This window comes from Thunnus thynnus, chromosome 9, assembly GCF_963924715.1.
Source record: "Thunnus thynnus chromosome 9, fThuThy2.1, whole genome shotgun sequence".
Lineage (NCBI taxonomy): Eukaryota > Metazoa > Chordata > Actinopteri > Scombriformes > Scombridae > Thunnus > Thunnus thynnus.
This window is the reverse complement of record NC_089525.1, coordinates 18,199,965-18,215,335: the sequence shown is the minus strand read 5'-3', so window position 1 is coordinate 18,215,335 and position 15,371 is coordinate 18,199,965. Positions and strand designations below refer to the sequence as shown.

General features: G+C 40.5%; 1 protein-coding gene across 1 annotated transcript in view; it reads right to left on the bottom strand.

Annotated features, from left to right (window-relative positions):
- The window catches only part of ahnak (AHNAK nucleoprotein), a 35,075-nt gene extending 20,081 nt beyond the window's left edge, over nucleotides 1-14,994 (bottom strand). Inside the window, exons 1-5 of the mRNA XM_067599408.1 lie at nucleotides 14,728-14,994; nucleotides 7,134-7,197; nucleotides 659-716; nucleotides 377-533; nucleotides 22-248 (exon numbers count right to left, since the gene is read on the bottom strand). Coding sequence (XP_067455509.1) covers nucleotides 22-248; nucleotides 377-533 — 384 coding nt within the window. The 5' untranslated portion in view covers nucleotides 659-716; nucleotides 7,134-7,197; nucleotides 14,728-14,994. The remainder of the gene's footprint in view (nucleotides 1-21; nucleotides 249-376; nucleotides 534-658; nucleotides 717-7,133; nucleotides 7,198-14,727) is intronic.
- Nucleotides 14,995-15,371: the final 377 nt, after the last annotated feature.

The window sequence follows — 15,371 nt, the reverse complement described above, 5'->3', positions numbered from 1 at the left end:
TCAGAGATTAATCAAACTTACAAGGATGATGTCTGGACTGGAACCTCCAAATCGGGTCTTCCCTTCCCATGTCAGGGTGCCCATTGGTGAACGACATGGTGTGCTCAGGGGTGAGCAGCAAGGGGATTTGTCTCCTTTGTTTTGTAGTTTCAGTCCAACCTTGTGACGGTTCAATGTCTTCAGTAGCTCAGCTGTTTCTTCTGAGCTCATGTTATCAAAGTAGATAGTAGCGCCCACAATCTGGTCACCTATTAATTAAGTGAAGACAGCAGCAAAACGTATTTTAAGAATATTAGACATTAGTTGGCATATAGTTGAGACAAATTTTACTTGAAAACTTGATAAAAGACACTGATTTAAGAAAAAAAAGTGTTACCTTCATATACTTTTCCAGACCGTGCTGCAGGTGACTCTCCTTTCACCTCCTTGACAAAGATCTCTCCTTCCCTTGTCTGTTCAATGGTTAAGCCAGTTTTGTCTGGACCCTCCCAGTCTGGAAAGAGCACCTCCCTAGTTTCCTCCTCTTCAGCCATCTGCAAATATGGCCATACAAATAATGGGTTCAAGAGAAAAAACACAAGGTAGAGGATATAACTTTAGTTATATGCATTTCCACCTATTAATGTGGATTTAGTGTGTCTTTAACTTCATAAAATACCTTGTTTTGTGTTCTTCTACTCAAGCCCTGGTGTGATGGAAACTCTACCTTGGTTTTCCTGCATAAAGACAAGATAGTAATAATCATTAAGACAAAATCATGACAAACACCACATGTGGCTTGCACAAGTATTTTGTTCCAGACAAAATGTTCTTCTTTCACCTTTAATATAACTTGAACATTTGCCTAAGTTTAATATTTACTAACCCTGCTCTGTAACAGGTCTGACTTGTAAGACCCAATGATGAACACTAGATGGTGTTAAAACCCTTTCAAACAACACAGCCTTTCTCCCCAAAACACCAAACCATCAGTTCCCTCCCTCTTGTGTGTTCCGTGTTTTGGAAATTGGGTTTAGTCAGACCACACCCTGCAGTGAGGAAAGCAGCCCAATCCTGCGCCTACACCCCAGCTCCAATGTCAATAGAGAGAACAATGATGGTTAAAGCTGGCTTGCTTTATGAAAACACACACAGAAACACATACACCAACATGTAAGCGCACACCCTCTCTCTTTAACACAAACACAACTCACATTTACAAGGTAGTCTAATACTAAACCAAGTATATATTTGTATTTGCTCATGCACACAATGCCCATCAAACTTCTTATTCTGTTTATTAGTGGCAGCTAAATATCAGTTTCAATCTACATTGCTGTAGTTGTATTCATGATTACCACTGCATCACAAAGTTAGTCACCTTTAAGGTGTAGGAAAAGGAGAGGCTATCTGCACACTGGAATTTGCAAGCCTCCAAGTATTTATTGCAACATTTTTATCTCCAAGGTCTTCAAGCAAAAAAGGCAAAAAGTTTTTGCCTAATTAGGACCTTGCACATTGCATTGAACTGATGCAATAAATAATTGGGAGCTTGTAAATTTCAGTGTACGGTCATCCCCTCCTTTTCCTTGTTGCTGTTTTTGTCCTGCACCTGTACCTACACCTAGGGTTGAATGTGCACACTATCCACCTTTTTCATCTTTAAAGTGTATTCAGCATTACAAAAGCACATATATTACTTATTGGGTGTGGTCATTAGACCTTACTAGATATCGCTGGGCACAATTCTGGATCCTTTTAATAAGCAAACAATCCATTTGAGTAAGCAAACAATGTCGCAATAATTCACCTTACTTCTATCAGTTCATATCAAGCCAATTAACAGACATGCTTAAAGGACCAGTGTGTAAGATTTAGGGGAATGATTTGGCAGAAATGGAATATAATATTCATAAGTATGTTTTAATTAGTGTATAATCATCTGAAAATAAGAATTGTTGTGTTTTCGTTACCTTAGAATGAGCCCTTTATATCTACATAGGGAGTGGGTCCTCATCCACGGAGCCCACCATGTTGCACCGCCATGTTTCTATAGTAGCCCAGAATGGACAAACCAAACACTGACTCTAGAAAGGGCCTTTTGCATTTTTCACAAGTTTCACAGCCACTGTAGGTTCTCCTACATGTTTGAAAGGGAGGGGTTAAGGGGAGGGGAGGGGTATTCAGTTGATTGCAATCTGCAACCTCACCACTTGATGCCACTAAATCCTACACATTGGTCCTTTAACTTTTCTATTACTGTCTGTCTTTTTGTGCACTGAAGTAAACTCAGTTGCAGTTGTCACGATTGTATGGTTTGTTTATATCAATCTCAGACCTGCCTTTTCAAACATGCCGACTAGTCCTACCTACTCTCCTCTTTGGAACAGACAACCAATTGTTTAATTGATACCAAACTCTCCACAAACCACCCTTTTAATTACACAAGGCTGCCTGAGCCATGTGTCTCTACCAAGCCAGCAATGGTTTGCATGTTTCCACACTACATTAATTTGGCAGACACTTGTGTCCAAAGTGAATTACATTTTCTCTCCAACATACACACACATAAGGGGTTCAGCGTTAAAGACTCACATTGCTTAAAGACTCTTTGCATAGACGTGAAGACACATAGTCCAAATCACCAAGCTTAACATTAACAGACTATGCTTTCAACCACCTGAACTGTAGCCACCCAGAAATTTAATGATTCAATGCATGAACCAACAATTCAGTGTTCAGAGGACTTTCTGACTAAAGAGAATCTAAATAATAATCTGTGAAAATTCATTAGAAAAGCTGTACACAGATAACTGTTGTAAATAGTTTCCTCTAAAAATCATAGTCATTCAATGTGCTGTGTTTTCATCCAGTGTTTGAACATTTGATTTGATCATGCCAACTGCTACCAGTCAATATTTGACAGTATTGACACAATTCTGTTGAATGATATTGCACCATGAGACACTGAAAAAGCTTAATTCACAACAGTCATTTTAATGAGACAATCATTCAACTGCCTGGTGCAGCTTACCACATCAAAAATGTACAGCCATTCAGTAGGTTTCAGCAAACTGTCTATTTGCCTCTAACCAAACAATATAAGTGGCAAAAGCCTATCCATGGGACAGCACAAAAGAAACAGGATATGAGTCATGGTGCTGACTGTTTGTCTGTGTTGTTATGGGGTGGACTTGACAACCAGAGACGAACTAGGAAAGGGACTGTGAGGAATTTCAATGACTTTATCAATCCCCTCAATACCTATTCAGAGCAATGCAAGATACAACTTCTAGGTGGTCAGCAAAAAGGGTGGGTGTGTGTGTGTGTGTGTGTGTGTGTGTGTGTGTGTGTGTGTGTAGGGGGGGGTAATTATGCCTTTGCAGTTGGTTTATGAGTGCCGTTCTTTGTTTGTGTCATCTATTGCCATTCACTGGGCTTGTCTTGGCTTAAAATTTACCCCAAGATAAGTAGGCCTCCTCCAAGACAATTATTTAAGGTGACATCAAGTAGTCAGATTTTCAGATACTGTAACACATAACAAGCCATGAGAGATCATGTAATTCATACACACTTGAATATATAACAAGATAACACATGTATACACATAAGAAACTGACATAACTAGCCTCTAACATGTTGATGGAACTTTAGTTGTAAAGCTAGATTTCCATGTGATCAGACAGATCAATTTAAGGTCTGAATAAAGACTTTCTCTTTTAAGGAAAAACTATGACTGAGAAGAAAAAAAAAATTGTAACAAATCGCTTCACATTCTCTGTTTTTCAAAATTATCTGACAGAATATTGTCAGTCTGAGATATTACTAAAACCACACTTACAAATGTTTTTCATTGCACAAATTATTTATCACCACTGTAAATAACATAACTAAACCAGTAAGCCACAAATCCCTTCCCCATTCGCTGAAGCTGCCAGACTGCTCTGTAAGATAACAAGTTGCTGGGAACAAGAGGAACCTGAGGCAAAGATAAAGAAACAGCTGTTTCCAAAGGGTCGGTAATATGCATCATTCCCTCAACGGCCATCTGCCACTCTTGCCCCCTGCCAATATAAAGTATTTTGAACAGATGAGAAAGTTAGAAGAAGACAACACCGATGTTTTGGCTAGTTAAGTGGGATGTCAGACAATCTAGGTGGTGCATGTTTTTCTTTGTGACTGTTGACTGTTGACCTGTTTGTCTCTTAACATAATGGTATCGTAACCATTTAAATTGTAGGCTATAGTTACAATTTTTTATTTAGGTCGTGTATCAGATATCACCATGTTGCTAGTTTTGTGCCATGCACAGTAACAATAGTTGGATATGCTACAATGACTTTACATTAGAGACAGACCCAGAGATGTTTTTGGGAAATGTGTGTTTGTCACTTTTTAACAAAATCTCATTTTTCCTCTCTGTCTGAAAATCTGGACATCAACCGTTACGTTGTACAATATCCAAATTAATGAAAAAACACCGAAAACAGAACAGATGAAGATTTCTGTGCAGGTAAAGATCATAAAACTAAAATTAACAGAGCTGAAAGTTGTGAAAGTTAAGGCATGTGAGAAAGTTTACAATACCAAGTGACTTGTATACTTCTCTCCCTAGTTTGCTGGACCCAGTCCAAGGGCACATAACAAGCAATACACCAATTAACACAAGTCAATAAATAGACTGGTCTTGCATGACTGGGAATACTGGAAAATGTATGCAATGCTTTGAGGTAATATTAACCCCTGTCTCTAAAATAGCAGTTTGCAGACTCTCAGGACTGAATAACAAGGGCCAGGGCCACTGAGAGTGATAATACCAGGGATAGGAATGGTGTTCGTGCCAAAGATGACGCCAACTACCCGCAGGCATCTACAACCTGATATTCTTCCCTCTCTCTCTCTCTTCCTCGCCTACTATCTCTTTCTATCTCTTTGTGTCTGTCAGTGTGACTTGACTGAGGCTTGTAACATGAATCTATTAAGACCCCAAGCCTTACATTATCTGCCAAATATGCATCAAACACAGCTGAAATGTGTGAGTATAGAGGGGACAAACAAGGCAGTTTGCAGTGCCAAAGAACCCAGCTTCACCCAATTAACTTCTGTAGATCAAATTCTACTCAGGTCAACTGACACTGCCAGTTATAGTATCTTAACCAGGCCCTTCTGATCCCAGACTGAGTGCATTTGGACTGCACCAAAGGAATTTGTGTTTTCCCCATGAGTCACAATGCGGCTCATTTTACACATCAACCTCTTCACTTCATGCAGTCAATGAAAGCAAACAAAAATAGCTGACAAACTTTTCACATGATCTTGGTTTTCCTCACTGAGGTATTTTTTTTTTCTTCCACATGCTTCTTAGGGCTTGTTGACATTGCTTTGCGGACAATGAAGACAAAGCATTTTAACTCTCAAACAAGGCAGATATTATCATTTGCTGGATTAAGTATTTACAAAAAAAAAGGCTCACAAAGGGAGGGAGAAGGCAACATTCATGTGTTCACAAAAATTCCCCAAGAGCAAGAGAGCGAAAACAATATTTTTATTCATTTCTCCATCCCTCACTCAAAAAGGCTAACCTCTGGACACAGCTCTATTACTTTCTCTTTCTATTCATCTATTTTCATATGTAATTATTTTTCATATTTAAACTTCTTTTCCTCCTCCCACATTTCATCCTCGCTCTGAGACTCTCCATGGTCCAGAGTGAACTATTTGGGCCGTCCCTGTTCTCACAGCTTTGACATATTTCTGGCAGCAAACTGCAGGGAGGAGCTGAGGCTCACAGCAATAGAGAAGGGAAGGAAGAAACTTAGAAAGAGGGAGGAGGTAGGGGTGAGGGGGTGGTTGAGATGGAGAGAAGAGGAAATGGTAAAAAAAAAAAAAAAATGAAAGTGAGTGAGAAAGGGAAAGGAATGGTTGTGAAACTGCTCTGTGGAATGTTAGCCTATGAGTTAACAGTGCAGAGGGGGAAAGAAAACAGCCAAGTAGAAATGAAAATACAGGGCTATCACCAAAGAATCTCCTCAGAAGCTTCCAGCACCACACTGTGCATAGAACATCCTGAATATTTACAGGAAGACTTCAATTTTCCTCCTCAATCTTTATCAGAATTTCCCTTTTTGGGGTAAGTTTAGAATATGCCTTAACTTGAAAATGATATCAGTTGAACAATTAATATGATCCAAAAGAATCATATGATTAGATATGGATTGTGTTGTAAACAGATGCTTCATAAGTAAGCCTCTGTTCTTGGGATCATAAGACAGGCAGGCAGTCTGTGACTCAAAGCTATCAGGCAACATGACAATCAAGCAGTCCTCTATTCTTTCCCTTTCATTTCACTATCTGACATGCCTCAGAGTGACATTCCTGGTGTCACATGTTCTTAAATTTGATTAGTGATGTCATCAAAAGCATATTTGAAGACCACACAAAATTAGATTTTTCCAAAAAGCTTTGAGGGAGAGAGAGAGAGAAAATGAGGGTAAAGGGGGGCAGACGAGTTAGTCTATCTACCATGTTTTATTATGGCCTGGTATGTGTGTTGAGCAAGGGGGGTGTGGGGCAACCAGCCAGACAAAAGCCTCTGTTAGCTAGAGTGCAACCACAGAGCATTTCGGTGTATGTCTATCTTATGGTCTGTCACTGGCCATCAGGGGCTGCATACAGTTTGGGTTTGGGATCGCCTCGTCTACTAGTTTTCCCTCCACTCAAAATGAATAACTCGTCCACAGCTGCCGGCTACAAACAGTTAAAACAGCTTGAGGTTGGCGGGCTTTTGACAGGGTTGTTTCATAAGAAGGGGAAAGGGGTTCGAGCGGAACAGGTGGTCGCTGGGGGAGGAAAGAGGCGTGCAAAGAGAAGGCACAGGGAGCAGAAGCAACCAAGTGTCAGGTTTCCACAAGGCAGGCCTTTCACAGTAGAATTGCAGTGGCATGACCTTCCAGGTTCAAAGGAGGCTTTGCAACAAACATTCCAACAGAGGTTTGGTGTCTGGCCACATAATAAAACGCTGTTCTGAGGTGACACTGACTAGATGGCCTTGGAGTGGAGTGATGGATGATAAGAAATTTCGTTGTCTTTCCCTTGTTTGACCAGTAACACGTGTTATGTGAATCTTTTTATGCATTTTGTGAAAGGACACTTACCTCGGATTGCTCAAGCAAAGCCAAGGGCTTCAGTCTGATGCTTCGGTTTTTCGATTCTTGACTTCTGTTGACAGAAAAACAAAAACAAGGTTAGGATTTACTTAACATGATTAAAAATGACTTAAATTACAAGAATAGTGGGTTAGATTTAATGAATCATCTAATGCAATAATATACAATGTTTCAGCTGCATGTTTAACAGATAATGAAACATATTACTCTCATTCTTGTTATTGTTGCATTAAGGCATGCAGTGTTATGTCCATGCTCAGACCTTACATGACCAACCAGAGCCTTCAGAGGCTTTAATAATTACCTAACCAATCGTAGCATATTGATCCTGGCAGGTAATGATACAAAACACTCATTTTAAGTCAATAAATCCAGCTACTTGTTCGGTGTGAAAGGAGGAGATAGACAGACACACTAGCATGCTACCTTTCAAGAATCCAGTTCAGTTTGATGGAATTTGAAACTGAGAGTTGAAAAGAAGTAAATCCAGTTGTAGAGGAATCTTGGACTGCCATCATCATTGGCAGTCCAAGACTGGACTGCCAATAATGATGGCTGATCCAGAAATCAGCAGACATATAAGTCGGTATAGCTATAAATTGGATTCTAAGTATTATTTTGCATGCCAAAAATAAATTTTACTTTTACCCGCTGCAGCTAGCCAAAAATCTTATTGGACTTACAAGTATTATTGCTTCAACCTACTGGCATATTGTGAAACAAAGCCTTCTCTTTGTTAGTCCTAGTACAAACATAACCAGACTTGATGTGTACAGACAGGCATATACCGGCGGGAACATGTCCCTCAGAAAAATTCTTCAGAGACAGCCTCTCAAAGCCCATCATTAACCTCCCCCTACCCAATCCCCCATGTTCAATAAACTAAACTGCTCATTACTTTAGTGAAAATTATGCCAAATAACTGTGTTTGTGAGACTGAAAACATTTCTTAACAGTCAGGCTTCAAATACCTATGCTAAACAGTAAATTCAATAGAGAGAAAGTGAGTAAACATGCTCCTTAACACTAGTGACATTGGTGCAAAACTTGTAAAACTCTTTAAAGTTTTGCCAAAGACATTCATTGTTGTTGACTGTCTTTTTGAAGGGGGGGCTTTACTAAAATAGATGGCACATAGCCAAGGTAAATGCCAGCCAATATGTGGTTGTCATTATGTTTGTGTAGGGAGACTTGCAGTTCAGCAGCTGTGTACACTTTCTAGCCCATACTCTTGTTACACAGACTTATTAATCAGACCACCATGTTGGGGGTAATTCAGGTGAAGGGCTGAATTAAAGACAAAGGTAAAAGTAGCAATGTGGCCTCGATCACTGATGTGGGTAAATGCTTATGACTTGTTTGTGTGAGATTTGTTGATGAATGGGATTTGCTATGACTCCCAGATATGTACTGTAAAAAAGAAATATTGTATTTTTTTTGCAATGCCCATATATGAGTACACAAACTCAAAAGATAAGGAAGAGGGTGCTCCACCTTCTGTTCTTAATAGTTTGGTGAGACCACACACACACACTCATAAACAGACAGCAGGGCTTGCACAGTAAGGTGAAGTGTGGTTACCAACAGAGGGGAAAGCAAATAAAAACACAAGGTGTGTTGAGGAGTAGAAACACCACGCCACGAGGTGGATCACATCGCTTTGCCTCTGTGCACTACTTGCATAGGGAACAGCTCAGTGCGCGGCCCCACCCAGGCCTCCAGTCACACACATTCCTTCAAAGAGCCGTTGGGCCAGCTGGAAGTGAGCCCAGCCTCTCCCCACGGTGACTAACTCCAAAGAAATGTCCTTTTTCTCTCTGACTCTGACTCTAACTTCATTCTATGTCGCCCACCCTGCACCCAGCCTGAGTGCCCAACCCCCCTGTAGTCAGTCCACCACACCCCCAACCTCCAGGTTCTGCTCAAATAAACAAGAACACCACACTCAGTCAGATATGCACATTTTACTGGCACACTGACACACACTCTCAAATGATAACTGAGGAGAAACACTGGGTCGGCTAAAGGGATCCCCTTTTCACTATCATTATGATCATCATTTGAGGACCCACCCACCCAGGAACTGCACCTGGTTGATGCACCAAACAGCACTTTACACCTCTCTGCCATCCGTTTTCACCCAGCTCCAGACCTTATCTTTTCTTTCATGCCTTGAGGGCACATACCTGGACTGTTTGACTGTTATAGTTTGTGCTTAAGTGGGTCACAGCACTCTGGAAACTGATCAAAGTGGCTTCAGTCAATCCATCAGGTTGAGTGCAATCCAATCAATTTGGTAAACGGAAAACAGGAGCAGTGTGACAATGATTAAAGCTCAGCAGTGTGGGAATAAGACACAGCGGTGCTGGCGAGTGATAAGATTTGATTATGAGCAAATAAAAAGGCCTCAGTGCAGATAAGGAAAGAGGGAGAGAGGAGCAGTGACCAAATCAGTCTTGTTGTCAAAACAGAGTAGACTCCCTGTTCCTCTCACTCCATTGTAGTTTGAGGCAACAAGTTCAACAAACACAAAAGGAAGGATACTGAGAGACACAGCAGGCCCCAGTTTAGGTTCACTCTTCCCTCAAAAAATGCAGATAGGACATGCATGTGTGACACATATAAAAGGAATGTGCGTCAAAATAAATGGTTCTTTTCTGCACTCCATAGTCCACATTGCCCTAAACCAAACCACAAGTCCTGCACAAGACCAAAGCCTGCCCACTGACGCCAACTTGGCCTGCTGCTGATTAAACCATTGTGACTTTGGCAGGAGTCGTACACAAAATGGAAAAACTGAAGAATACTCTTAAAATTTTCTTCTCTTGTTTTTACGAGATCACAAACAAGAGCAGAGGTTGCATTAAAAGTGAACTTCCACTATGCCTTGATTTCCATGTAAATCTCATTTTAAGCCTCATGTTCAGTCAAAGAAAGTTAATATACAGTATGAGGCAGTAAGTTACAGATAACTCATCCTATTATGTCTCATTGTTTTCTATTGCATCCCTAGACATCCAGGGTGGAAGATTCGCTCTTTGAATTTCCTCTCCAGAGGTTTCTTCCATTTTTTCCTTATACACTAATGTTTTAGGGGAGTTTTTCCTTGTCTTCCTAGAGAACTTTTGCTGTGTCAGGAATAGTTGCTATTGTTGGTCTCTAAAGCCCCCTGAGACAACGTATGTAATATTGGGCTATACAAGAAAAAGAAAAAAACAGCAGCATTTTTGCAAAAATGAAACAAAACATTTTGGTGATGACGTAAGTTCTGAAAGGACTGAAATGAGAAGTGATCCTGGGCTGGTACTTTGGGGCAGTTTCAGAACCAAAAATAATGAGCAGATAATAAAGTAAAAAACATAGGATGTAGAGAAGCAGAGTTGCAATTCTTCTGCAAAGAGATGTACAGATCAACCGAGCCAAAGATGCAAATGTTTGAACTGGCATAACTAGTTACACTACAAAGAGCTAATGAGAAAGACGGATAGTGAAGTTTAAACAGTTATACCACAAATATAACACATCATGTGAGGTTTACAGACAACCATAGCAACTTTATCTAGGCCACACTATGTAACTGCCCAACTTCAACTCAATTTAGTTTGGCAATTTAGTCAGGATTTGTTTCTGTCTTCCACAGCTGCTGTTTGAACAAGAACAAATGCAAGTCCATTCATGGAGCAGGAGACAAGAAGGTTAAGAGGAGGGCTAGACGGCAACCATAGCAGAAGAATGTATATATAGAAATAAGACTTCCATAGCTGTAGAACTTAAGGCATAAGCACAGCATGGGGATATGTACTCTGTATGTATACTTAGTATGTAGATCACACCAGAGTAGTGCAGAGTTGTTTAGAGAGAGAGTGTTGGATTGCGAGGAGTGCCATCCTTGGGTATCTTGCCAGATAAAGAAAACCTAAACAAAGCTGAATGTATTTCTAAATTTACATTCCAAGCCCTGCTGCTCTGACATTTTGGACACCTCATTCCAAATAGTTTTTGTAACAGATGCTGCATGTCATTCCTTATTCACAGAAACTGAACAGCTTTTGTGGGGGTTGGGGTTTAGGTCAGACAGTAGTGGGGGACAGGTAGGGCGTGCAGTACAGCAAGTTACATAAGTTTTATTGTTTTTTTGACAGTTTCATATCAAAGATGTCTGGCTATGATCTTGCTTTATCAGGAAAAAATTATTCACACCCTTATTAAATTCTAAGCAAGTTATAATAAACAATCTGAAACAGCATATGCATGGGTGTGACTATCAGGGGTATTACGTGTGACCGGTGATGACTGTCTCATCATTTCTCTCAAATCACTATTTCTCAACAACAAGGGAAGCAATGCTAATCATAGACGCTGCACAGAGCATACTGAGGGCATGCTGAAACATTCCAAACCAGCACTGGGTGGATGAGAAGGGAGTGGCTGCTGGGTAGATTACCTAGAAAGACTTTCTAAAATCACACACTACAGTTGGATGTTTACTTGCAGCTGGAAAAAACTAAATTTCCCTCACTGGAACAGTTGTGTATCTTCAAATTTGCTATTGTTTTATTTAACCCATCTCTAGGGTGGGACTTTAGTGAGTCCATGGGAGCTTCAGGACATCCAAGAGTCTAACTTAGCTTCTAAATGAATACTAAGTGTGAAAAAATAAGCTATAGTTTGGTTGTAATCACCATCCCTTCTCTCAGTTTATTCACTATATCCACCTCGCTCTCTTTGCCTCCCCCACGCTGTCCCTACTTCCAACCACCCACTCAACAAACCCATGAGGAAATGGCAGAGGAAGTGTGCTAGAGACCAGTTTCTTTCCGTTTAACACTGGCACAGCTGAGTAACACCACTTGTCTCATCTGTCCTGCCAGTCAACAGGGAAAGAATACATAATGTATTCTTCTGGTGGAGTGCTGTGATAAATACCTTGACATATACGAGCTAAAACTCCAAACAGTCATAAGGCATGTCCTTCGTCTTTAGGCTAGTAAAGATGCTGTTTGTCACATGGATGGCAAGTGCAACAAAATCAGCGTGAGTGGCACTGTGTACTGTAAAAATTAGCTACAATGATAGAGCAAGATTTGATTAATAAAGCTGCTTCAAAATTTCACAGCGTGGTTTTTAGAATTCCAAGTCTTATGTTGCTTCAGGTGACAACATAATGTAGCCTCTGTGCTGCTGCATTGCTGGACAGTTCCAGTATTTAAACAAACAGTATCCGCCCCAAGCCAAGACCGACAAGTGTTTTAGCTGTAGGCAGTCAAGAACCAGTTCTCAAAATGTCAGCGCTTGAAATATATGTTCCATATATATTAGCTGTTTGTATAAGCCCTTGCCCTACTTGGAGCAAAACTCTGCACCTATAGTAACATATGGAAAACAATACTTCACAACATTATCACCAGGTAAAACATGATTTTTTTAAATTTAAGAACACTTAACATACTATAGCTTAAATGACAACCTACGACCTAAGGACCTTTTTGCCCTGTGTCACCATATTGCTCTTCAAGCAGTCTGTGTCACAGTCAATCACCTTGACAAGAGCAATTTGAGCAATGCCAGACATTTACAGTTGTGGTGCACTCAACATGAGTTAACTGCATATTGTAGAAACAACTGTGCAGAGCAAAGCAGAAAGCAGCTTTCCCTCGAACACTCCACTGAAATGACTTTTGGGTGTGGCAGGAGAGGGCTGTGGAGGCTAGGCAACCATACACACAGTTGAAATTTGACTTTCAATCATGATTCAACAAGGGATTATGTCTGGTCTTGATTATTATCTGCTATTTCCTCAATATGAACAAATACAGTTTATCACTATGTGATTATTCAAGTTGGAACCACACCTTGAAAGATGCCGTTTATGTTTAAATACGTGCTTAAGTCAAACAGAAAACGTTACATCCCTCAACTTTTGGGTAGATAAAATGTATTTCTCTCTTTCTCCAAATGTGCGAAGTCTTAGCTCCCCCTGTATGCCTCAAACCTGGTTTCAATTAGCTTGTCTTTCCAAACCACTACATTCCATTACTCCCCTCCTCGCCCCCGCCCCGCCCATCCCCCCTCACTAACTCACTCCCTGACTCTCTTTCCCCGTCTTGTTCCCTCCTTCTCCTCTCCCCACGTCTCTCCTCCCCTGCACACCCTGGCCGAAAGCCCAGGTTAAGAGAGCCAAGGTAAAAGAAAGAAAGAGGAGAAATCTCGCTATGCCCAAAACTTTAAGAAGCCAGTCATAAAAAAAAAAAACATACATGCCTCAGTACAAAGCAGCAGTGATAGTTTTTAAACATTCTCTTGCGTAACGCTTGTGTATAGCTGGAGAGGTGGTATGCCTTGTTCAAACACTGACTCATATCATACCAAGGACCCTCAGACAAGTCAGTCTCATTCATCAAAACCAGACTACATTAAAAAGACAGCAATATGAGATTTCCATTGCTCTCTATGAGTATATATAATTATATGGCACAGTACAACTGAGGATAAGCAGAGAAAAAGTTATGATAAAGGAGTCTGGATGTACTTAGCGAACCCCACTGAGACGCCTCATGTATGGAGATTTTCCTCTCTCTTTTTTTGGGGGGGGCGTAAAGGGTGTGCCTCAGTGAGGAGACAGCGAGGCAAGAAGAGAGGGAGAAAAAAGGAGGGGTGTGGAGCGAGGTGAAGGAGAGGCGTCCACACCCAAGCTTGTCACTGCAGGCTATAGGGAAGAACCTTTGCTTTTTAAACTTGCAAGTCACCAAAAAATTATTTGGATATATAAAGGAAAAACCTGATAACAAACAAGATAACATTATATCTTTCCAGTGCTTCTTTCATTCAACTTTCATCTAATGTCTGAGATAATCCAGGGCTGTAAAAGAGTTTTATATCCCAAATATTTGGGATTACGTGTGTAAAAAAAATCAAGTTGCGACATAATAAAATTTCTACAAATAGACTGATTTTGGGTGTTACCTCTTTATTTCTAAAGGGACTGTCTAAAACCATATGAAGATGCAGTATATTCTCATTAAAAGAATGGGTTTAGCCTTCATATACACCTTGAATAACTACCTTTGTGCTGCAGTTAAAGGAAAACTGAAGTGCGCAACTACAGTCAAGCCTCTGCATTTGTGTGGTAGCTGTGCGTACACACCCACTATGACCTATACTCTATCTAAAATCATCATTTAAAACTTTTGATGATAATCACAAAATCACTGCCACTTTGCACGTTTACAGAAAAAAAAGTGAACTAATATTAAACAGTTTTTCTCCTAATACAATCCAAAGCCACAGCAAAGCTTCCCCTTTCAAAAAAACCATAGGATACCACAGGAGACATGTCATAAAGTAAGATAAAGTCACTGTAATCTTACCACTGATACACACTCACTACAAGTGCCAGCTGGGCTGATAACTTAATCACTTTTGCAGCTTCATTGTTTGAACTTTCACCAAGTTATTATAAGTTCATTTCTATTTTGCAGCACAATTAAATTTGAAGCAAAGCACAGCTGGCAACAAAGTTCAGAAACACAGTTTAAAAAAACATTCACTTCAATCTAGGAAAAGAAAAAAAGTGCATCTTTACCTGTGCGCAGTCTTTGCGCCCAAGAAGCCTCACACCAGCTTGAGCATCCTTGAAAACGTGTCCTCTCCCCTTCTCCCCAGCCCAAGAAAAAGCACTTCTTCCAGTCTCAACTTTGCAGTCTGAAGGGATTCTGTCACTCTTTTCCTATTTCTCGATCAACCGAGTTTCCAGGGCGTTTTCTCACCCCTCTCTCCCTCCCTCCTCAGCTCTAAGTTGATTTTAACTTCTTTTTTTTCTGTGTGGCTGCTCCTCTGGGCTGAGCAGAGTGCTTGGACAGGGAGCTGGGTAGGGCTCCTGGTTTGCAGAGGGAGGAGAATGGAGGGGAGGGGACCGGTGCGAGGGACTGGCCCTCAACAACCACGGGACCACCCACTGCTTCATATGCAGGCTCCAATGACAGGCAACAGGAAAAGTGACTTCTGCTTAAAAAAGTTCAAAGAAACATCAATTCACCATAAAATACCTACACTAAATGTTCATAAGTTCTTACGTTTATCAAAATTTAACCAACAGTGAGCACTTTCGACACTACTTTTGTCAAATACTGTCGAAGTGAGAAACTACCAGTGACTACTGGTAGCTTCTCACTTCGACAGGAAGGATTTTTTTTTGTCATTTCATTTTTTATTCAAGCAAAAAAACAT